The following is a 24,036-nucleotide window of genomic DNA, read 5'->3' on the forward strand; positions in this document are numbered from 1 at the left end:
ACTTGCACTTCTATTGGCTAGCGCTCCAACACATTGTACGTGATAGGCTAAGGGGCGGGACATCTCTAAGCGGTTGACCAATCACATCAGAGCCGACCAGCTAACCAATCAGAGCAGACAGGGCTCTGGTTTGAGACAGAGGGTGGACAGATGTGCTGCAGCACAGGCAGTATGAGAAAAATAAAGAGCTTTTTGAACATAACAACATGTCACAGTAGAGGCACAACATAGGAATATGAAACTAAAAACTAGCATGATATGGTCAAGTGAGTTGACGCTGATAAAGATGCAGGCAGCAGCTCACCTTCCACAGTAGTTCACACTCCCTCTCCTCTAAAGCTTTCTTGTGTCGGAGCACGAGGGCCTTCACTTCGGTCTGCACCACCTTGGCTTTGATCTCCACCTGCTCCGCCATGGCCTGGACCTTCTCCATGCTTAGCTGTTGAAACAAAACACAATGATAGGAGAGTTAGCAAGTGTTTCCTTACAGTTTACCTTTTTCTATTTCAATTTACACCTTGGTTATGAAGTTATATCATGACTGATGTCCACCTTTATCAGTCCCAAATGAAACCACACCATAATGTCACAGGGCCAAGTATCTAGATGAGATTTCTAGTAGACCATGCATGAATAATTATAGTTTCAGCTCGGCATTGTTCCTTGAAGCGGCCCTATTGTGCTTTTTGGGGTTTTCCCTTTCCTGTGGTGTGTTATAGAAATGAAAATGGTCTGGAAGGGCTAAAATCCCAAGGTCTCCCACACTACCCCCCCCTGCCTGAAACCCATTAATCGTACTCCTTTGTTTACTTCCGTTACATAGTGACATCGCTAGAGTTAGGGGAGGGTAATATTGGTATAGTTATACACACAATCAGAAAAATCATTAAAAAAAACTGGAAAAAGATGTGGAAATTAGCAAAGATAGCATTATCTCTCACTGCAGTGTAACAAAGGAAAGGTGGACGTCTAAACGCACACCACCTCATGCTCTGTTTTATTACTCTGGTGAGACACAGATGACACCCAGAAACAGGATGCACAGGACCAGGAAACATTTAAAACAGAGGACACTGTACGGGACATCTTTCCTGGCAGGCCCATGCTCTAACACCTGCTCAGCTTTGCGATTTGTTCCTTTCTCACGTTTGGCGGCTACTTTAGAAGGGAAAGGGAAACAGGGGTCAGGAATAGGAAGTCACTTCCCACTGCACAAAATGATGCTACTTCCTGCTGATTTAACCCAGACTCAGTCCTGATATTCAAAGTGGGCATCGTGGGAATTATAAGCACTACATTTGGGACACTATAACGCTCATAATTAATTAATTAATGTTGTTGAAATTGAGAAAAAGTGTCAAGAAATTAAAAATGGCATTGCACATTTGGTACGATTTTTTAGGCTTGATTACATATTTTTTTATTGGAAATGTTATTAACTTAACTTTATTTTAATAATCATACATTGAAATTGTATGATGTCAATTAAAATGATACTCTCAATAGATTATATTTTTATTTTATAAATAGTTCGGTATGTTTGATATTATATATTTTTTAAACAGCCCTATAGAGCAACATGCAAATTGCTTTTGGGTATTTTAGGTCCTGAACAAGAATCTCTTTTACTCAGGCCCAGGCCCCACGGGAACGAAAACGGGTTGTGTCCGCATATTTCTCTTGCGTATAGCCCTTTAAGCTACACGACGCCGTAACGGAACGATAGAAACGGACCCTGCAAACAACAACGGGTCCAAAGATGGATAGATCTGGGAACGGAGTGCTCTGGGGGGTCCAACGGGGCCGTGTGGTAGCCTATACGGTCATCATTTTCTGATAATGACGACGCAATAGCCCCGCCTCTCCCCACCTCTGCTGCTCACCCCCGCAAAAGTACACTGCACACTGAATTCAGATTATTTATCTTTATCTCGATATGGACATAAACGCGAGTGAAGTCTAATCTGACAGGACGGAGACACGCAGCTCCTCCCGCTGTGATGCAGCGGGAGCAAAACACACACTTCAAGTCAGATCATCACCCTTAGCTATTTTAATTACCTCTCAAACTACCTAAACTAGTTATAAATATGTTTATTTTTACTGTCGAGTCACTCATTACAGGATCAGCTGCTGCATGAGACAGACACTGACGCTGTCAGAAGAGAGGAAAAAGAGACAGGCTCCGTGTATTTTATTATTATATATCATTATATAGAGTCGTTATTCATTTGTTTTAAAGCTCAATAAATAACAATGAAGACCTTTGACCGGCACTTTTATAATTTTGTCCGGAAGATTTCAACTTTAACACACGTTGACCGGCGAAAAACTCTGCCTGGTTCCCTCGGCCCCCACCGCGGAGAATAAACAGAAGTGCAGCCATGACAACCATTCTTCTTCGCTGCTTTTGTGGAGGAAGTTGCTGCTTTTGTGGAGGAAGTTACAGCGCCACGTACAGGCTCGGCATTAGAGATGGCAAATCCGGATCCTTTTACGGACTCAGGGTCTTCTGAGTCAGTCATTGAAGAGATCCGGATCATACGAGTCATTTGAGTCATATGAGTCATATGAGTCAGCATCACCAAGACCGTAGAAATCCTATCGGTGAAACCGAAAACGTGTTGCATTTCACGAGCATATTAAACTGACGTTATATTAACCTCCGCTACACAGTGTATTTTGCTTTAATAAAAAATGTTGATCACAAAAAAAAGGGTTATTTTGCAAATCTGAGTCTGCTGTTGACTCGTGCATAATATAGCCGCGGGAGTCGGGTGCTGGAGGAGGGGCTATGCTCGTGCACATGACGAGTATGGATCTCTGGATCTGCTATGCTATTACGGTTAGGAGCCGTCGGCTCCTCTGAGTCCCCACGAGTCTGCAGGAAGTTTCACTGATCCGCGTCCCCTCCCCTGAGCCAAACGATCACTTCTGGCAGCTATCCTACTTGCTAAAGGGTAGGCAGATGGACTGGGGTACGTTGTAATGTGATTTTACATGTTATAAAGAGAGTAGCGAGTGACGCAATTTATAGTTTTAATTTGTACGTCACACCAAGTGTGGGACTCAAAGGACTCGGGTTAATGGAGAGGGGAGACTCGTCACGACCAGCTCATTTCTAGGATCCGGGTTAATGATCCGGATGAATCAGGACTCGCCCATCTCTACTCGGCATATGTACTGCAGCTTTTCCAGCGGTTGGATCTAAACGGAGCTGTCTCGTGTGGGAAGACACTATCCGGTGTATATTGCGTGTGGGCGGAAGCTTTTTGGCGATTGCGTTTGCGTTAATCCAATGCGTTTTGCCGTATGCGTTCCCGTGGGGCCGGGGCCTTAATAATGTAGACACTGTTTCTTCATTACCCTAATAAACCCAGGCACTGAAATACAGCTGTAAGGCATGAACTGAAGGTGTAAGCTTTTACCATCCCCAATTTGGGCTTAATGCAAATTTCCCTCTTTGTCTCCCTCCCTCTCCCTGCTGTGTTTTATCTGGCTTTTCCTGTGGCGTTTTCTGGGAGGTCACAGGGTGAGCCGGACCTCACAGGGACGAAGGGGAGGTGGGATAAGGCCTCCTTTGTGATATCGGCCGCAGGGATCAGAGGTCCCCCAAACCTCGACAGGTCATGATCTGCCACCTCTGTCTTAAGACACATACCGTCCTCCCCCACTGCTGCCCTGCAGGAACAAAGCCTGGCAGCAGGCCCTCTTTCTCTTTCCCCTGGCCATTTGAGGTGGGCAGCTAAATGGTCAAATAAATCCGGCCCCCAGAGAGAGAACAGCAGGGGGGGGGGGGGGACTTTTGGAAGAACCGGGGGAGTTTTATCAATACATGAGGAAAGAGAAAGGGAGGAACCATGAATGCTCCAACACCCTTTTTTTCCGGTTAGCTTTGTGTGTTCCTCTAAAACGCAAATTCCCTTCTGTTTTGTCAAATAATTAATCAATAATAAATGTTCCTATTTTTTCTGATTTGTTTTACTGCAGCTCAGTTTTTATTTTTAACACTGCTTCTTGCTCTTAGTAGCTGTAGGGATTTGGCTTTGGAACCAAATGGTTGCCGGTTCAAGTCCCGATTGGAAAAAAAGTACAAAGTGTGGACTGCTTACTAGATAAGTCTCCTCGAGCAAGGCACAAAACCCCCAATTGCTCCCTAGTGGAGTAAAACCTCAAATTCTCTCTGACACGCCTCCATAAAAAAATCTATGTGTTTGTGCATGTGTGTATCTTAACTGTGTGTAAAGAAAAACTGAATTTCGTTGATTAAGTGGCTTCTTCTTCTCTTAATATCCCTCCCTGTCTCAGTGTCTCCATCTCCTCTCTTTGCGTCTTCCTCTCAACATTTCCAGAAAGGCACATCTTGGAACACAAAGAGGGTGAAACCGACCAATCAAATAATTGCAGCGTGACGCAACTCTGACCAACTAGGAGGTCACAAGCCTAGGGTCGGAGGTCAGGGAAGATAATGGATGTGGAGTGGGCGGAAATTTCCGACCTCAGGGGACAGAGTGGAGCGTGTGTGTGTGTGTGTGTGTGTGTGTGTATTATCTGGCGTCAGCATTAACTCTCATGTTGACCTGGGCCAAAATAGACAAACGCATGAAAAACCAACGTAATGCCAGATGGTGGGGGGGGTTTCTTATGACTCAGCACAGATCCATGTGCTGTTCATTACATCAATTATTGGATTTTGTCTCTCATTGGTCAAGATAACGTGTGTGTTGTGGTATTATCTTTAGCTTTACTAAACATAGTCTGGTGACTGCTATTTAACTAGGCAGTGTTGTGATATGTGGGAATTTTCAGAACACCCAGAGTGACACAAGTATCCATCCATTAAGGCACAAAGCGAGACCCGATCACACAAAGGTCAAGCTCTGAGGAAGAGATACAGTACATGCCTGCTTGTCACATGACCTTAGTGGAACAGCTAGTATTTCAAGTTTGGTAGAAAGGGTCATAACACTAAATAACCACACCTCCCAGGCACATTAGACCACGCTAGGGAGTGACCCAGTACTGTTACCCCTTTTAGCTTTGGCTACAACTCATAACTCATTCATATCCACAAACGTAAATAACTTTTATTATTTTATTATCCCCTAACATGAGGTCAAAATGTATCCAATAGCAACCACCTCCATATACCTTGAGTTTTGGGCTTACTAGAAAATGTAAGCAGCATGCTAGCTTGCTACACTAAGCTAGTGAGCATGGCTAACAGTTCCTGCTAAACATTAGCATGTTAGCACACGTTTAGCTGAGACTACTTCTGTGCCTGAATACAGCGGCTAAACTGGCAGTTGTAGAAATAACTGTAGAAATCTAATTGCTTATCAAAATTGTTGGTAATTTGTATTATTTCAAACAACTAATCATGTACGTTTTTTTAATCGTTATTTAAAAACACAAGACGTAAATTAGAGCACATAAAGGGTTTGAAATTTGGTTATAAACCACCACGTTTTTTGACGGCAATTGAATTTTTTGATTGAAAAGTGTGTGAGTTCCTGAATCTCTTCCTCTCTGATTTATATAAATGAAGCTCCTTTATGGTAATTAGGCAGCATTATGGAACATAACAATCCATCTGTTTTTGTAATCCAGCATATTTTTGTATATGTGTTCAGGTTGGGATTCTTAAACATTAAATATTTTGAGCTTAATCTTCCCGTTTCCTTAACGTTCTTTATCATGTTTAACTGTGATAGGCACACCTCTATCAGAGCTATAGCAACAGGGATGGCTAAGTATTTAATATTGAACACTAATAATCTATGTTTTCTTTTATTCTATTGTCAGTCTTGCAACTTTCCTAAAAAAAAAGTGTCGAACAGCAAAGAGGATCAGGACTGTTTAGGCAAATATCAAACTGTTACGGAAACCTCTCACCCTTTCTTCACTTATGTCACTGTATGGATTGGAAACAACCGGGGGGGGTCTAGGAGGCTGCCACCAAATCTATAATTACGTAATTGTAGGCAGGCTGTGTGTGTGTGTGTGTATGTGTGTGTGTGTGTGTGTGTGTGTGTGTGTGTGTGTGTGTGTGTGTGTGTGTGTGTGTGTGTGTGTGTGTGTGTGTGTGTGTGTGTGTGTAAGAGGGGGAGGGGGAGGAGTGGATGGGTAAGTGCCTGAAAAGGGGGTAGGGCAAAGTGTTCCTTTCTCAGAAATCCTTTAAAGTGGACCTATCATGCTATATTTGAATAATATAGTGTAGGACCATACCTATATAAGGCATATTTATACTTTATTTTTTTCAAAATACCAAACAGATCATGCATTTTAGCCATGCCTCATTTTGCTCAATTTGACATTTTTTAGATCTGTTTTAGCAAGGGCAGATTCTGTGAGAACAGCACCATCTACAGGCCTGGCATATGTACTACAGCGTCTCCAGCGCTTTCAAACGGCAGTGGCTGTCTCCTCCTGATTGGTGGAGTTGGCCCAATAGCCGTAGCGCCTATTTTTTAGAGATTTGGGTATGGAGGAAAATAGAGAGGGTTGTGTTTTCTGACACTTGGTGAGTTCCCTGGAACACCGGGGACACATATTCATGTATAAAAGACGTACAAAAGTGCATTTTGCATGATAGGTCCCCTTTAAATACCTAATCTACCCTCCCCCATCCTCCTCTCCGCTCCTCCACCCCTGTGACCTTCAGCCCTCACCCCATGTGACCCAACCCCCTTTCATGGCCAGCTGGACACCTCTAACCTCAGGCGTCCCAGCAGCCCCTGCACTGGTCAAACTCTCAAAACACATTCAGGCTGATCATCTGTGTAGAGCGACGCTGGAAACACACAGCTGCTCTCCGCGGCGTCTCCAGGAGATGGATGAGTTTGGGTTTGTGCGGCTTGACCTTTACAAGGATTGTCTTTTTGTCAGACCTTGAAGAAATCATGCAGATGAGCTTCCCGCAGTTAAAGACTTAAATTAGGTTGGCCTTTTTGAATCCGGTGGAGTGATTCAAGCAGGTTTTCTTTTGAACCAATTATAAGGACATCTGGTCGTGTTGTCCTGAATTTATATTCCGTTTTACACACTTTTATTAGGACAAAATCTGATATTATACCCATATTCTGATATGAGGATGAATATCGTCTTAGATTTGTTTTTTTCCTGCTTTAAAAGGTTGCTTTACAGTGAATGGATGTCATTTTCTGAATTTACTTGACTGTTCGAGCTATCACATTATTAACCTTTGCTATAAATCAACATTACTTGTCAATATTTGTCAAATTTCTCATTGTTAAAATATTTTGTGAAAGCATCAACCCTACAATACTGTCACAATATTGATATTGAAGTATTTGGACAAAAATAGTAATATGGTTTTATGTCCCCCAGCTCTAGCACAACACTAAGTATTATTTTATGCAGATTTTATGTTTCCCTCAAGACTGCTGCATAAGTTCAAGCTTTTACAGTAGGAGTACAAAAAGTAATAACTGAAGGATATTGTATGTTTTAATCCCTTTGAAAGTGTCTGTCCTGGTTCATGTCTCACCTGCACAGCCTGGCGTCCCTGCTGGGCGTCTGACAGCAGCTGGATGGTGATGGACCTGCAGTCCTGTACGGCGTCCTGTAGATAAACGAAGGTGTGGCCCATGTGACGGCCCACACTGCACTCCCGACAGATAGGCACCGAGCAGGTTTCACAGAAGAACAGAAACACCTGGGAGAACAGGGAGACAGACAAATCAGCTTTTTGTTCCCAATTAAACAGCAAAAGAGAAATCCTATGGGACTTCATATAAGACTTCGATCAAAGCTATACTCATAAATTGACAAGCTTACTCATTTTAAAATGTTAAATGCATGAACAACTGACTAATCATTTGGAATACTCTCATTGTTGTTCAGATTGACCATCAAGAAGTCCTTAAAGGTGCTCTATTCTGCTCATTTTTAGGATCATATTTGTATGTTGTGCCTCTACTATGACATGTTCAAAAATTGCTTGAGACTGACCGATCATTTTTAAATATTCACATTATCCCTCAGATTTCCATTTGTATATGTATGCCTAATTTAATGACAGTTCTATTACGTTCTTACTATTTATAAACATTTAAAGATCTTCATTTTTAAATAATGTAAGGCCAAAAAGTCCCTGTCTATTGAAAAATATACTTTAATTAAGTGTAAATTAATGTGATCAAGTTTTGTTTTTTAAAGGATACAGAGATATATCCATTATCGTCTTTCCTCTTAATACAATGACTTGCAATATGAGAGCTAATTTCGAATCACCAGAGGCTGACAATAAAACGTGACTGGCAGGATGACACACACACACACCCACCCCCACCCCCACCCACACCCACCCACACACACAGGCTAATTAACGAGAAAAGCCCATGAAGGTTGAGCAAGTCATCCATATGCATGTGTTAGCAGGGAGGCTCCATCGGCAGCAGCACCCCAGAGAGTTTCTCTTTTTAACACAGAGGGACTACAATACTCATTCTGAACAAACTCCCAACAGCTGTGGAGGAGGGTCATAAATGGATGTCACATAATTCAAACTATTGAATACTGTCAATGCATGCAACAGTCTAATAACTGATGTGATTAATGCTTGAAAGCATTCTGTTTTCTTTGTAAATGTATTATTTCTTAATAATAACAACATGCATTTTTTTTTTTAAATGTTGAATAATAGACCTTTGAAAACCATGTTATACTATTAAGTAAAAATCCCTCAGCTGGCTATTGACTTTATTGGGATGGTTTACAATCAAGACTGATTCCCAGGAAAAATGACTTTGCAGTGTTCATGATTAATTATCAGCCTGAGTTCTGATTGGCTGTGATGGAAACATGACACCTGGGTTGACACGCTCATTTTCTACACAAGTTATACATAAAAGGAAATCAATAAGGATGAAGACAATAATTATACTTTCTTAACGTTCATTTATCTCTTCTTCAAAGCTAGACATTTAGGCCACGTCCAAACGGAGACGAAAACGAACCGAGGTCGATATCAAAAAGGTATTCCGTCCACACGGAATCGGCACCAGAAACGTGTCCGTCCACACGAGACCGCTCAACCCGCTGGAGACGCTGTAGTACATATGCCGGGCCTGTAAGTGGCGCTGTACTTCCGCCACAAAATACACCAAAAGCAGCGAATAAGACGCCCTGAGCATGGTTGCCATGGTTGCCCTTCTGTTTATTCTCCGCGGTGGATTTAGCAACATGTCGTTCATGTAGTTCTCCATGTCCACTTGTTGCTGATGGTTGTGGTAGAGGAGCTGTAGATGTTGCACTAACATCTGCAGCATGGTCAGTAGCGTCTGGATCCGCCATTGTTGTTGTTGTTGTTGGCGAAACACATCAGCAATGACGCGGGTGATGCGGGGGTGAGCAGCAGAGGTGGGGAGAGGCGGGGCTATGGCGTCATTGCTATCAGGAAATTATCGTATAGGGCGTACACACGGAGCCGTTTGGCCCCCCAGAGTGTTTCGTCCGCAGATCTACCCACCTTGGGAGCCGTTATCGTTATCCGCGTTTCCGTGTCGGCCTCGTGTGGACGAACCGTCTATACGATAAGAGAACTGTAGCGGATACAACCCGTTTCGTCTCCGTGTGGACGGGGCCTCAGTCACAGTGATTTTACTGCGCTGATCATCATGAAACCCACTTAATTTGAATTTTACAAAAACACAAGACGACTAATTTAATCCATCTTTATTACTCCTTCACTGTGCAAACAATCACCAACTCTGATTTAAGAGTTTGAAAAAGAAACTGAATAAGTAAAAATATATTAAAAAAGAGACCAATGCTACATTTTCACTGGCTTCCACCATTGTTTACCAATCATGGTTCCTGGTCCAATCAGAAGCGTCTGTGACACGCCAAAATTAAAAGAAACCGCAAAAAAACAAGCGTGGAGAAAATACAGTTTAAAATCAACTTTCCCAATTGTTTAAACCAACACATGAGGTTTATTTCACTGGGAAAGGGTGTTATGTTGGCAGGTATGCTTCGATTTGGTATATAATATGTATGACAGGAGAAGTAAAAGCATCCCTGATCATAGTCAATAGATCCCCATGGGATCAGAAGGCAAGATGTCATTTAACCTTTGTTCCTAAAACCTAAGCTTTGATCTGAACCCCTTGTCTGAATGTTGATTGTTTGTAATGGAAGGCTAATTAAATATGCAGTAGCCATCATATCCCAAAGAGACACCAGATGAATGGCCTCCAATGGCAGGAGACCTGAGTGGATGGGGAGGGGCCGGCAATCAATCCATCAATAATGGCTGTTCCCCCAGGGAAGCAGCCTAATCTAATGACACACACAAACACACACACACACAAACAAACACACACACACAAACGCAAACACACACCCTTCTTCCAACTTCCTCCTCCTTTCTGCCTTAAGCTCTTCTTCAGTCCTTTTCTTTTTCTTGCCTGTCTCTCTTTCTGCTGTCCTACACTTCAGTCTCTGCACCGTCACTCAATGTTCTCCCCCGTGAGTCCCATCCTAACCCAACCCCCCCCTCACCACATTGCCATCTCCTAAATTCCAAGGGGACGGCACACACAAAAGCCAGGAATGCAGCTGGGCTCCAGAGTGGAGATGACGGACACCGGGCTGATGGGGGTGACGGACAGGCAGATTGATGGGGGTGAGGGAGGGATTCTGGTGACCTAAAATATCTTCAGGACAGAGATCTGCTGCTAATCAAAGGAAGCTGTGCCAATATTGGCGATTACATGAAGAGTAATATCTAACGATTGTATCCCTCTACTGTTGCTTATTGGCCAATTACTGAAAGCTGCAGCTCCCACAAAACCCTCAAATGTTGTTTTGCCAATATCAGATCACAGTCAAAAAGCCTTACTGGTAATGATTTGTTTCTTTAGCGAAGATAGATAAGATTACTTTGTGCTTAAATCAATTGTTTTAATACCATCAAACGAAGTCTCCACACCTGATTTCATCAATGCTCATGATGGTCTCTTGTATCTCCATCCCAGAATATATTTAATATCCTAAAAGAGGTTTCCCTTTCTCTACCTGGAAGTTATTTTTTCCTCCTTAAAAGGCTTTTTGGAGAGTTGTTTGAAGACCCAAGGCTCTGAGGACAGAAGGTGTTGTATGCTAGATCGATTGTAAAGCCCCTTGAGGCAAAATTGTAAATTTGGGCTATATAAATCAAATTGACTTTGGAATGCTAATCAGGTCTTTTATACAGCCTGTGAGCCACAGAACAGAGGAGCAGGATGTGTGCAATATAATATGCTAATTTACTTTTATGGATGTTGAAAAGGTCCTCGACATCCCCCATATAGTGGTTAAATCCTCCATTTCTGCTGGTGGGAAATCTTGGAAGTCCAATGTGGAAAAACCTTTTACCGGCATTTTCCCAATAACCAAAAAAACCTGTTTCCTGTTCCTCCAATTAAAAAATAAGACGGTTCACATGTTTTAATTTCCCCCATCGATTGCTGTATGTTAAGTCCCAAATGTGCAACCGTAATGTTGCATTTTAAATCTTGGTTCTACAGCTTCTACATGTAGACAAATTCAACTTCGGGTAAAAAGGGTGGAGGGTAGAAAAAAATCTGAGCTGTGTTTATGTTTGATTTCAGTTGGATTTGCGTTCATGTATTCACGTGTTTGTGCATTGTTTAATGAAGGTGTTTACAGAATGGTTTCACTGGACTACTTTGTATGCTCGTGATTACCAAATGATTGCAAAAATATAGAACAATCACTATATTCGTTTGTTGCAGAGATTATTATATGATCTTCCTCTTGTAAAACATAAAGTGCTTTAATTATGTGTAAGGAATAGCAGATTCTGAAAGCAAACACAATTAAACCATACATTCAACATTCAACACACAAAACATAATGAAAAACGGACCATTTTCATTCGATTTTATATGGACCATTCAAAACAATCTACAATATCTCATGATTGTATTATCTCATGTTTACAGTAACTATTTGTGATTTTGTGTAAGTGGAGAAATAGCCAAATGAAAAACAACACAAAACATTGGAGTCCTATTTCAGGAAATAGATCCTGCAACAGGCTTTTGATGACGCTCATGAGCCATAAACAGCTCCTCAAGATGAAACACACACACAAACACGGTCGTATATTACATAACACACAGCCTCTTGGAATGCCTGTCAATATTATCGACTCGCTCAGGATACTGCGTCTTCCCAGAGGTCTTCATGGAGGAGGAAGCTGCTGTTCCCCTATCTAGCGCTTGCCTCTTTCTGACACCCATCCTTCACAAGCTTTGAGTATATTTAAACTGAGAGACTAAAATGCACAACACACACAAGCCGAATTCTCCAGACGCCAGGAAAAGCAGCGTCTCCGTTACACACGTGGTACTTGAACAGAACAGGAATTTCACAGCCAGGCCATGCACTGGATACGCCGGATAGGATACCTTCACTCACACGAGCAAGAACACACACCAGAAACTCCCAGAGTGCATGTGAAAAACAACTCTAGAAAGACGTGAAATGTAGGCGTGGTGTCGTGCTAACAAAGTTGTAAATTCCTCAGAGAACACCCTAGAGGGGCGGCATTCAGGCTGAGGTGACTCACCTACAGAAAGTATCTCTGAGACGCACGCCCTGACAAAATGCTTGCTTTTTTACATTGGTGCATGCATGTCCAACTTGATGAATTATTTGTATTAAAGAATTATACATCTGCTGATCTAAATAGCTATGCTGAAGTAAAGATTTCTGACTAAACTTGTATAATTTTTAAATGATTCACTTGATTAATTACTTACAAAACAGATCAAGAACCATTTTTGAAAATCAATTTGCAGAATTCTCTAAAATAAAGCTAAAATATACAAGCAAAAGTGTGTGTTTTTATAACACCGGGTGATCCAAGATCAAATGAATGTTCAGAAGAGACATGAGTTAAGTCAAAAGCAAGTGTCATTTGTAAGCATCGTGCTCATGTATCACTTGTATATAGACTCTTATGGCACTACTTCTATTCTATTCTATTCTATTTTATTCTATTTACTTGCACTATTTTATCAGTTTTATTGTGATGCACTGTTGGAGGAGCTTGGGACCTAAGACTTTCATCGACATAACTACACTGTAGCTATGTATGAATGACAATAAAAGCCTTGAATCTTGAATGTAAAAAATAAAAGTGTGTTGACGTGTAATATGCAAAACAAACCAAACGGAGCAACACAAAGGGAAGGCCGTATCTCATTTCTGGGATTTCCCCTCCTCGACTCCTCGAATCCTCGGTCCTCCGGTAGTGACTCGGAAATGAATTTCAGCGCGCCATGTTGAAGGATATCTAATATATACGTTATTATGAGAGTGCTCTCATACTTGTTTGATTCTGAAATTGTATATATTATATATATACATATATCTGTGTGTGTGTGTGTGTGTGTGTGTGTGTGTGTGTGTGTGTGTGTGCGTGTGTGTGTGTGTGTGTCCCCGCATCTGTAGCCTGTTATTGTCTCATTATACCTCACTGTGAATGAATTCAAAGTAAATATATAAGTCATCATGAACACATCTGTCCATCAGACAGAGGGCTGCTGTGCCTCCTGTCATCATTAATGGACGTCTCTTTAAAATGACCGCTCAGAGGAGAGGATTTCTCATTTCTCTGACCGCCTGCTGCTTCCCCTCCTCTCTCCTCGACTCCTCTGCTCGCATCTCCTGTGGGCGGGACTAAGACACGAGGACAGGAGTCGAGGAGGGGAAATCCCAGAAATGAGATACGGCCAAAGTGAGAAGTGAACGTGATGCTGTTTGCTGTTGGGGAGCGGCTGAACATGTGATCAGCTGTGAGCTCTGAGCAGGGGCTCGGCTGGGGGAAGTGAGTTATTGTATTTCATTAGTGACCGGATGTTTCCCTCTCTGCCCATTACGCTGCTCATTCACATCATACAGGACCATTTTAGGGTGTTTTTATTTTTTTTAGCTCTAGCTTGTTTTTGATGCCACCTTATTTAAAATCCAATGTACACATTTTTTTTAACTGTATTTCTTTTGTTGTAAATGTTATATCTTTGGATTTTTGGAATCAAAGATTTGTGTTGAAGTCGCCTTCGGTGTTAAGAAATTAAAGCAGGCCTTCACATCAGTTCCTTGCATTTATTGGACTCAACATGTAGGTCATTTCCACACAAGAAAAAGACAAATTGAAATACTTGTAAAATAAATGTTAGTTAAAGGTGGGGTAGGTAATTCTGGAGAAACCGGCCCGAGTGCGCTAGAATTTGAAAATACACAACCGGAAAAAATCTGCCACTTCCTTACAGAGCCCCTCCTCCAACACACACAAACGCGCACATGACCAATGAGGGCACAGATGGAAAGCTGACAGGCAGGTAAGGCCATCCAGTTATTTTAGCCGGGCCGGCTCAGATGATTGGTCGTGCTTTTTACAGCGCTACGGCTTCCACAGATGACATTTTTTTATGGATTTTTTAAGATATTCATTGCTATCGGGATGTTAAGAGCATTCCATGGAATATAACAACAAGTGTATCTCGAGCCGGTTTCTCAAACTTACCTACCCCACCTTTAAAGACATAAATTCAGATAGACAAATGCTGCCAGTGCATTACTCCTGACAATTTCAGGTCATTTATATCATATAAAGACCAAAGTAAAAGTGTAAATAAGTGATGAAAAATGAATTTGAAGGATAACTACAAAGTAGCAGACTCCACAAAGCGCAGACATAATTAAATATAAACAATCCAGGAGCCAGAGAGCATCACAATAGACTAACAGAGCTTGTTTACAAAAAAATAAATGCCAGGGGAAGACCCACCCTACAGTGAAATGTCCTAAATGGACCATGCCCCCCTGGGAAAGCAGGTTGAGTACCCCTGCTGTAATGGGGATGACAGTATCACACCAAGCTCTTGATTGTCGAGAGCACAACACTGAAGTTGTGAGGGAAAAACAACGTTGGTGTACGTGCATGACGACCAGCCCTCTGCTCACACTGTGGGGAGGAGGACCGGCCTCTCTCCCCCCTTTGGAGGTACTGGGAACTGGGGGAGAGGGCACGATCTCAGCCAGCCAGTAGGATCGCCCCGTGCAGCCGAGTGGGGGGAGGGGACGAGGGCCATGTAATGTCACACTGCGGTGCCAGAAAAAACAGAGCTGCTCTGAAGCACGTTCAGAAAACATACAGAACTCTCCTCTGACAGGGAGACGCTCGGAAAATCTGCAACAGTCCAAATGCCTCAGACACTCCAAAGACTCGATTACATTAACGCACACTATGCAAACCATACCTTTATTTATTTCATTTTTGCCAGCTCAGCACTACCCTCTGAATATTTTTGCACATTTGTACACAAGCTACCTCTCTTTATCACTTTCCAAAACAATACTTCACATATTTTATTATTTTGCATGAGTATACTGTACGTAGATTTTTGGTATATCTATATTTAATGTCAAAATGTTCCTTTATCTTAACGTTATAATAGTTTTTTATAGATGGTCTTATATTTTGGCTGTTTTTCCTACAATCCATCTTGAACTGTGTTTATGTTTGCACCATATACACCAAGGGAAATTCCTCGTATGTGTAAACCTACTTCTGATTCCTTTTCTCAACTGTTTCCATCTTACTCCAAAAATGCATTTCGCAGATGCTTCATGATGCACATTATTATAACTTCATGTACACAAGCTTCTGAAATCAAACACACGTGCCACTTCAGAAAGATAATACTGTTATACCCCTTTCACACCAACGGTGTTTCAGGGCCGGTTCGGTGCTGGTGCTTGAAAAGCACCGGGTTTTCCTGTTCACACCGCAGCGGAGCAGCGTCATAGCTCCGGAATCCGGTTCGTTTCGAGCACCAAAAAGTTGTCCGTCTAGAAGCAAGAACCGCATACGTCACGCTTACGTCGGAGGGGGGCGAGATTAACCTGAGCTAACACTTAAGGCGAGTACGGCAAATAAAAGTTGTAACAAGCAGTAGTGCTGAGCAAAGTGACTAGAACGCAACCACACACTTGTTAAAAAAAACACACTTTATAAAGTCAGGCAACACTAACCAGGCTTCGTGTGATTCTGTTTATTTGTACCTTACTTTGACCATCCGTTCGCTGTTATTGATCATTGTGGAGAGCAGGCAGACGTTTTGTTTGTTATTATAGCAGCTATCGGATGGAATCAATACATGGGCTGCACAGGTTGTCATGTCCGACTATCACAAGTAGAATCATAATGAAAAATACGTCAGTAAAAAGTGCCTGTAGAAAACTGCTTAGCAAGTAGTCAGTTTAGCTTCGGTTGCTATGCTAACATCACCCATGTTATACCAGAGAAACTTTCATAACAGCGTTGTGATGCCAAACAGCGTCAATTCAGACTGACACACATTCACTTAAGGGGAACTGGGGATATGTATCAGCTGCTTGTGTGACAGTCAGACAGTGAATACTTTAGAGCCGTGTGAGCTAACCCGGAGCTAACGGGAGAATACACTCCCGTTGAAGAGCAGCCGGCCAGCACTGCAGCGGTCGGTAAATGCCGCTGAAACACATTAATAAACAATGAACCACGGCACTCTGGAGAAAAGTATAAGGTTGGAGAAGTCGTTATTTAATTTAATCTGGCTTCGTATGATTAAAAGCAACGCAGTCCCCGGCCCGTTGTTGTTGTGAGGTGAGCTCCGGCGTTGGGGAGAAACTCAGCGACGTAAACTGTGACGTCATGACGCAGCAGCGGCAGCACCAGTCGGGCTCTGAGCGGTGTGAAAAGAGCCGGCGCTAAACCGAAGAACCGGTTCTGAACCAGAAAAGCTCTAGCACGGAGCTTGAACCGGAGTTGCGTTGGTGTGAAAGGGGCATGAATGGTCCATACTGTAGATGTGAGCTTATTTTTAAAGATGAGATCACACTCAGCTCTTTTCCTTTGGGGTTTTATTTTTCCAGTAGCAGTGAGTGTGCAGGGGCTCAGGTTAGGGGGGTTTGATATGTAAAGAAACTGTTAGATAAATATTATTTTAACCCAGAGAGACAAATGTCTGCTCAAAGCCACTGGGGAGGGATGGATGGTAAAATGTATTCAAAACATCTTCTGAATGGTTATTCTTACCTACAAGTACAAATACGGCCTGAATACTTCAAATATAGACCTAGTTTTATGATATAGGAGTTTAACTGTGGACTGTTTACACACGCATAACATACATACTGTGGGACTGCGGGAAACGGTATCTCGAGATTTCTGTATGTATAACACATGACACTGACTTTTGATACACAGAAGAGACATCTATTAATATGTTGACTGATGTAAGTGTTTAGCAGCTTTTGACACTTAAAGAATATGTTTTTCCTGGTATTTACCATACTTCTAGATTTTTGTATCCCTTTAAATAAGCTTTTATTTAAGATACATTATTCCATCTAGTTGTCACTGAGCTTGAAATGCACTTTTTACAGCGACATGATTTACAAATGATTAAAACGTGTACAATTTGCCCTGGTAGGTGTCCTTGACAACAGCAACATGAGAAAATATATATATATTTTTTTTATGAATACTTGAAAATGATGAGTAATTTAAAAATCAGTAAATCCATTTATTTGTCTGGTCAAAGATCTAGGTCATAAACTACGTAATCCTTTCCGTTTAGAGTTGAAGTCAGGTAGTGTCATGAGTAACAACAAAAGGCCTCATTACAGACAAAGGGCTGGGGTCAGGATGCCTTAAGCAAACAACAATAGAAAAGAAAACATAGGCAGTAAATATGGCGTGAAGCGTTTCCTGCAAAGCAAAGCAAAAAAACACAAACCAGCGACTTTCCTCTGAATGATTTTGCAGAATCAACGTTAATTATATCTTACTTTTATTTGTGTTAGCTGTATCTGGCCCTTCATAGTGTATATTTGACAGATAAGTCTTCAGAAATGTACCTCTCACTGTCATTATGTATATATCTTTTATTTTGAGACGTTTATATTTGTTGTTTTTGTCTTACATTTTCACATTGTTTGCTGTGCCTTTTTACATGCTGCTGTGACACAAACAAATTCCCAAATTGGGATCAATAAAGAATATCTTATTTTATCTGTCTTTGATGAGACTGGCTCTGACTCTCCAGCTGTTATAGTCAGGCTTGGGGAAAGAAGAAAGATTAGCAATGTTACTCCACTTATGAAGAGCCAAATAGACAGCAGCAGACCTAAGCCAGTCTGGTATGTCCAGGCGGGATAATCTGTGGACTACCCAATCCCGACATTCCCAGCAATCCCAGGAACACCATCTGCCAGACAAAGCTCCTTTTATGGCCCTCGCAGACACCTACTCTTTTCCTAACACAGTCCATATCTTGCTCACATATAGTTTTCCCTTTTCCCTCTCTGTTCCCTCCATCACTCTTCTTCTCTCGTTGTTCTTTTTCCTTTGCTGCCTCGCCGCCGCCCCGCCCTCAAACCCTGTTGGCTCGTTGCCACGGATACAACACGCACACAGACATGCCTGCCGATGTTTTGAAACCCTGCCAGATACGACAGGGGAGGGGGGCGGTGGCCGTGAGCCGGCGATCTGATTGGACGGCCCCGGAGCGAAAAAACAAACTACAGTCAGCTGGCCTCTTTAGCCGGCGAGCATGTGACTGACTGTCGTGTGATTATTACTACAGCAGTAAGAAGAAGAGAAAAAGGGGGAGGAAGTGAAAGGGTGGGAGACACGAGTGGAGATGGAAATCTAGTGTGAGAGGAAAAGGAGTTAGACAACGATAACAAAGTGAAGAAGGGAAACATGAGAGCGGGGTGAAATGGAGAAGCTGTGTGAATGAAATGTGGAGCAGCTGAGATGTAAATGTGCGCCTGTTTACAGTCACAAACCAGCCTATTCCTGGTCACAGTGACATAGGAGAGTATAATAAACAATCCATATGGTTAATGAACTTCAGTCCGTTACAACTCGGACCAAAACACAGGACATTCACACGCTCAACGCGCAAAACAGATAACAGACATTCATTGTTTTGTCCAGCGCTCTGTCCCTTATATATTTTCATGGCCTGTTGGTCACACACAAACAATTCCCAACCAGACAGTCTAAAGAGCATTACCTTAACAGGAAGTGGCCCGGTTACACAAGTAAGCTCAAACGTCAACATGAGCAAATGCCTGTCACATGGAGCATTACACTTAACATAAAGGTGTGACAACTTCCAAAAAAGCTATATCCTGAAGTAAAAACAATAAAGGAAAACATCCGTTATACCTTATTATTATTATTATGAGGTAATCCAGTGTTGATGTTTTGATTCATCTGCTGCAATCTAATGTAAGGATCCATGAGTCTGAAGGCTAATCGGTGTTTTCTAAAACTATGAGAAAGGAAGGCAACACTCATTTTATAATCCTTCAAGGGGATCAAGAGGTAAACAGCAGAAACATGAAGTATTGGGGTTGCAAATGATACACAAGGAGTATGCACTTGCAGATATACGACTGAATATATACTACTTTTTGGCAATGTTTTACCAGATGATGCTGCGATTCTTAGTTTGTTGGCTGACGGCATTAGCATCTGTTATGTGTTTTGATTCAAACAAATAAAGTTGGCTTTAATTGTTTCCCCCCCTGGTGCTGTTGACTGTTTGAGCATTACTGAATGTAGAGTATTCCTACTGCCTTGGACCAAAGGAAAAATACATCCACTACTGTACAACGTAAAACCAGGAGTTAACATTTAGAGCAAAGAGGCTGGCTACCTTAAATTCAACTTCTGTGCGAACTGTTAATCACATCTAATAATAATAATCATCTGCATGTGGTAGCAACAAGCACAGCCTTGGCCTAATAAATAATAATAATAATAATGTGGCTGGAAGCTGTGCAATGTCCCCCAAATAGGGTTGAGAGTTTTAACGTCAAATGTGTTAACAGCGCAATCCCGTTGAGTGAGGTCAAATAATGGCCAATTAAAACCCCATTTGTGCCCGACCACTGAGGAGGAAGTGGCAAGGTCCAGCTTTGTGAACGGGTTTTAAACCCTGTTGTCAAAGAGAATGTGATAAATGCCTCCCTTTCTATCCATTAAATGCATATGGCCCCAAAGTCCTCAAATGGACATCAAAGCAAGGACACACACACATGCACAATCCCCCTTAGTCTACATGAAACACATTCACAACACACAGGAAACAGGGAATGCTCTCTAATTACTGGGCACATGTTGAGCATTAAAACTCTGGAAGTACAACTTCATATACTCTGCTGGCTGTGTGGAAACACACACACACACACTCAAATCCTCTTCAGGGGATAACTACCTACAGATGGGAGATGCTCTCAGAGAGGAAAGCGCTGCAGCCCCACACTCACACGGATACTTCCAGGAGTGATGAAATGTAATCACTTGCCCCTCCACAGCAACAGCTGCTTAATCATGCCGAGGAGACTTTCTGCATTCATAATGTCCATTGTCTCTGACATAGAGCAGACAGAGAGCGCTGATGAGAAAGGCAGGAGTCGCCAGAGGAAATACCCCGGGTGTGTGAGCGAGAGAGAAGGGGAAAAGAGAACCCAGGAGGTATAAACTCAAGTTACAGGAATTCCTCTGGCCTTGTATCAGCGTCAGTGTTGGGTTAGGTTTCCTTACAAACATTCTCCGCTAGTGAGCTCCAGAGAGGGGGAGCAGAACTGGTGATCAGAGAGCCAGCCCAGCATATGTTTCAAGTGATTGTCTTCCCCATACAGAACTACATAGAAGGTAAACTTGTGTAATTGTGGACAATCGTGTGCAATAAACCTGCAGTGTGTAATATCAACGCTTGTTTGCAATGGTACCGTGGTATAGTCACTTTTATGTAAAAATATGTTTGTAAATGTTCCCAAACTTTTTTTACGGTTGGAATACTTTAATAGGTTATTTTTGTCACTTAGTTTGACATACTTCGCTGATACTCTGATTTTTCTTGATTTGATTTCTAATGGATACTTTTCTTTTTTATTACCGTTTGCCTTTATTACCTGCTAAGCCACTTTTGCTGTAACACTGTTCTTATTCTGAAATCAAATGTAATTCCTAGAGCTCCCACTGCAAACAAACATCCGAATGAGGACGAGAAATTAGCGCACTGTCGGACTGATTAGTTCAACTTCACCTCATCCTTATAAACACAATGTATTGTAGACGCTCATTGCCCAGCAACCACTCTGTAACCCCCCCCCCATCTCCCACCCTACTTTAAAAAGGGCTATTTGTGTGTGTGTGTCCAAGAAGCCACGCACGTGCACAGCAAACAATTTAATCTAGAGCACAGAGCGATGTTTTGTGGGATTATCATATCATTAGTCGTGCCTCTGATGGAGTTGTGTGTGTATTTGTGTGTTGGAGGGCTGACATCACAGCAAGCAGAGGGCACCCTTTTGATGTAATCCAATTTTCCATTTCCACTCCAACCACACACACACACACACACACACACACACACACACACACACACACACACACACACACACACACTCTAACACACACACACACACACACACAACACCACCCACACCACACACCACACACACCACACACACACACACACACACACACACTACACACACACACACACACACCACACCACACACACACACACACACACACCACACACACACACACACACACACACACACACACACACACACACACAACACACACACACCACACACCACACACACACACCACACACACACACACACACCACACACACACACACACACACACACACACACACACACACACACACACACCACACACACACACACACACACACACACACACACACACACACACACACACACCACACACACACACACACACACACACCACACACAACACACACACACACACACACACACACACACACACACACACACACACACACACACACACACACACACACACACACACACACACACACACACACACACACACACACACACACACACACACACACACACACACACACACACACACACACACACAACGTGGCACCCCTTTCGGATGAGCAGGGCCTCTTTGAATGAGTAACAACTGACATTCGTGCTTTTAAGTAGGCCAACATATTCACTCATGTGTGCAAAACCTTAACCTACATATTCTTATCAGTGTGTAGCGGACTGCCTTATCTTTCAACTGAAACCCCTTCATTTCACAGTCAATCCTTCTGTTTCCAGCATTCGTAAATCAATTAGGTTTTGCAATTTCTGCGTGGACAATAACAACGAGTTAACTCGATAAACTGGTGCGCACAGAATTGGGAGACAAACTCAAGCCAAAGCAAATAAATGTGATATTCGCTCCGCGGCCTCCATAAGAGGGAAAACAAACATAACCTCTCTCTGCATCGCAGTTGATGGAATTAAAATATGAGACATTATGCATTCCCCTCAAAGTCCAAGTATGACCATCTCCGTTTTTCCAATATCAGGGTCTTACCAAGTTTCCTGAGTTTGAAGACGATTTCCAAGACTGAATCCGAAACTATGTAAGTAGTTACAGGCTTCCGTCTTTTACTTAACCAATATTCGCCAATTGTATTCGCTGTAGCAAATTAGCATTAAGGCTTTACATTCTCTTCCTAAAACGGCCCGTTTGTAGTTTTCCCTTATCCAAATCTATGGCCTAAAGATGGAAAGCTTCATACATTGCAGAGAGTCAAGCCCTTTGACCAACAACTTGTAGATGGCAAGAGACGGGACCTCCAGAAACACCAATCAGTCAAGCTAACGTTTGCTAAGACTAAACACAACATAGCACTGTATCATTTTGCTTGACGTAGTAAGTCATTTAAAGTCTATTTCCTAGCAGATATTTAAACTTTTTTCTCTCCAGGAAAAGTCAAATTAGGTGTCAGTTATGACATTAATTATTGTTCCATTATATATTGAGGCACTGTTAATGTTATTAATTACACCGTTATTCTTGCTGCACCCTTTTACCCAACCCTACGTCTTGTGGGCAACAAAATCTCCAGTAAAGGGGAATGGGATTGGGATTCCTACGGACCCTTTCTGAATGTAATTCTCCTTGTATTCCTCTTAGACCCGAGGGACTGGGCACTTCCACAATAACTTCACTAACAAAATCTTCCTGTGCAGTAACCATCATCTCCTGGGAGAGGAGAAATTCCTCGGCCGGATCACGTAACACTGGAAGGGTCGGACACGGCTCCTGGATGATACTCTGCTCCACACTACTCAGTCTTTATATTGGTATGAGGGCCCTGACATACCTCAAAGGAGCACCTAGACAAAAGCGTGCTTTGTAATGCCTTGTGTGTTATGTTAAGAGATGAACACAGAGCAGAGGCTCCAGCTGACTGCCAGCTGACTTGGTTCTGGGCTTGCGTGAGAGGACATAACTAGACAGTAGACAACATGAAGTCCACTGTGTTTGCGTCACTGGAAATCTAGATTAATAGAATGACAGGATAGAAAAAATCATTGGAAAAACACTGTCAGAAAACCAGTACTTCAGCTCTCTGTTGTCCTCACCAGTAACCAGCTCCCACTATACAAGAAAAACAGACGACTGAAATATCTGGTTGGAGCTTTGCTGGACAATATTCTTAGTAACAAGGTGTATTAGTCCTGCCTATACACCAGTTTGAGACAGTAGAAAACATAATAGTTGACATAAATAGTTGGGAATAGAATGGAAGAAATGGGATAAAGAGACAAGTACGAACACTGGTTTCTCCCTCACCAATGCACTGCTAAAGTAGGCATGAAGACAGATCAACGCTTTTGGAAAGTTAGAGAACTGTCTGGAAACAGGAGTATACTGGCTCCTTCACAAACTAATAAATGGCAACTTGTACGTTGATTAAATCAGAATTGAGAATACATAAAGAGGACTTTCCAAAGGCATAATAATTACGGAGCATACCAACCGAATGACTGGGTATATATATATATATATATGAGGAAGCTTTTTAATATGTGATGGATGTGGAGCTAGCTGACGGACAATGACGGCCTGCTCGGTGCTCAAAG

At 42.3% G+C, this 24,036-nt stretch overlaps 1 protein-coding gene across 1 annotated transcript in view; it reads right to left on the minus strand.

Annotated features, from left to right (window-relative positions):
* Window positions 1-24,036, minus strand: part of trim71 (tripartite motif containing 71, E3 ubiquitin protein ligase) — a 39,594-nt gene that overhangs the window by 12,164 nt on the left and 3,394 nt on the right. The window contains exons 2-3 of the mRNA XM_034125160.1: window positions 7,511-7,678; window positions 305-439 (exon numbers count right to left, since the gene is read on the minus strand). Coding sequence (XP_033981051.1) covers window positions 305-439; window positions 7,511-7,678 — 303 coding nt within the window. The remainder of the gene's footprint in view (window positions 1-304; window positions 440-7,510; window positions 7,679-24,036) is intronic.

This window comes from Trematomus bernacchii, unplaced genomic scaffold (assembly GCF_902827165.1).
Source record: "Trematomus bernacchii unplaced genomic scaffold, fTreBer1.1, whole genome shotgun sequence".
NCBI lineage: Eukaryota > Metazoa > Chordata > Actinopteri > Perciformes > Nototheniidae > Trematomus > Trematomus bernacchii.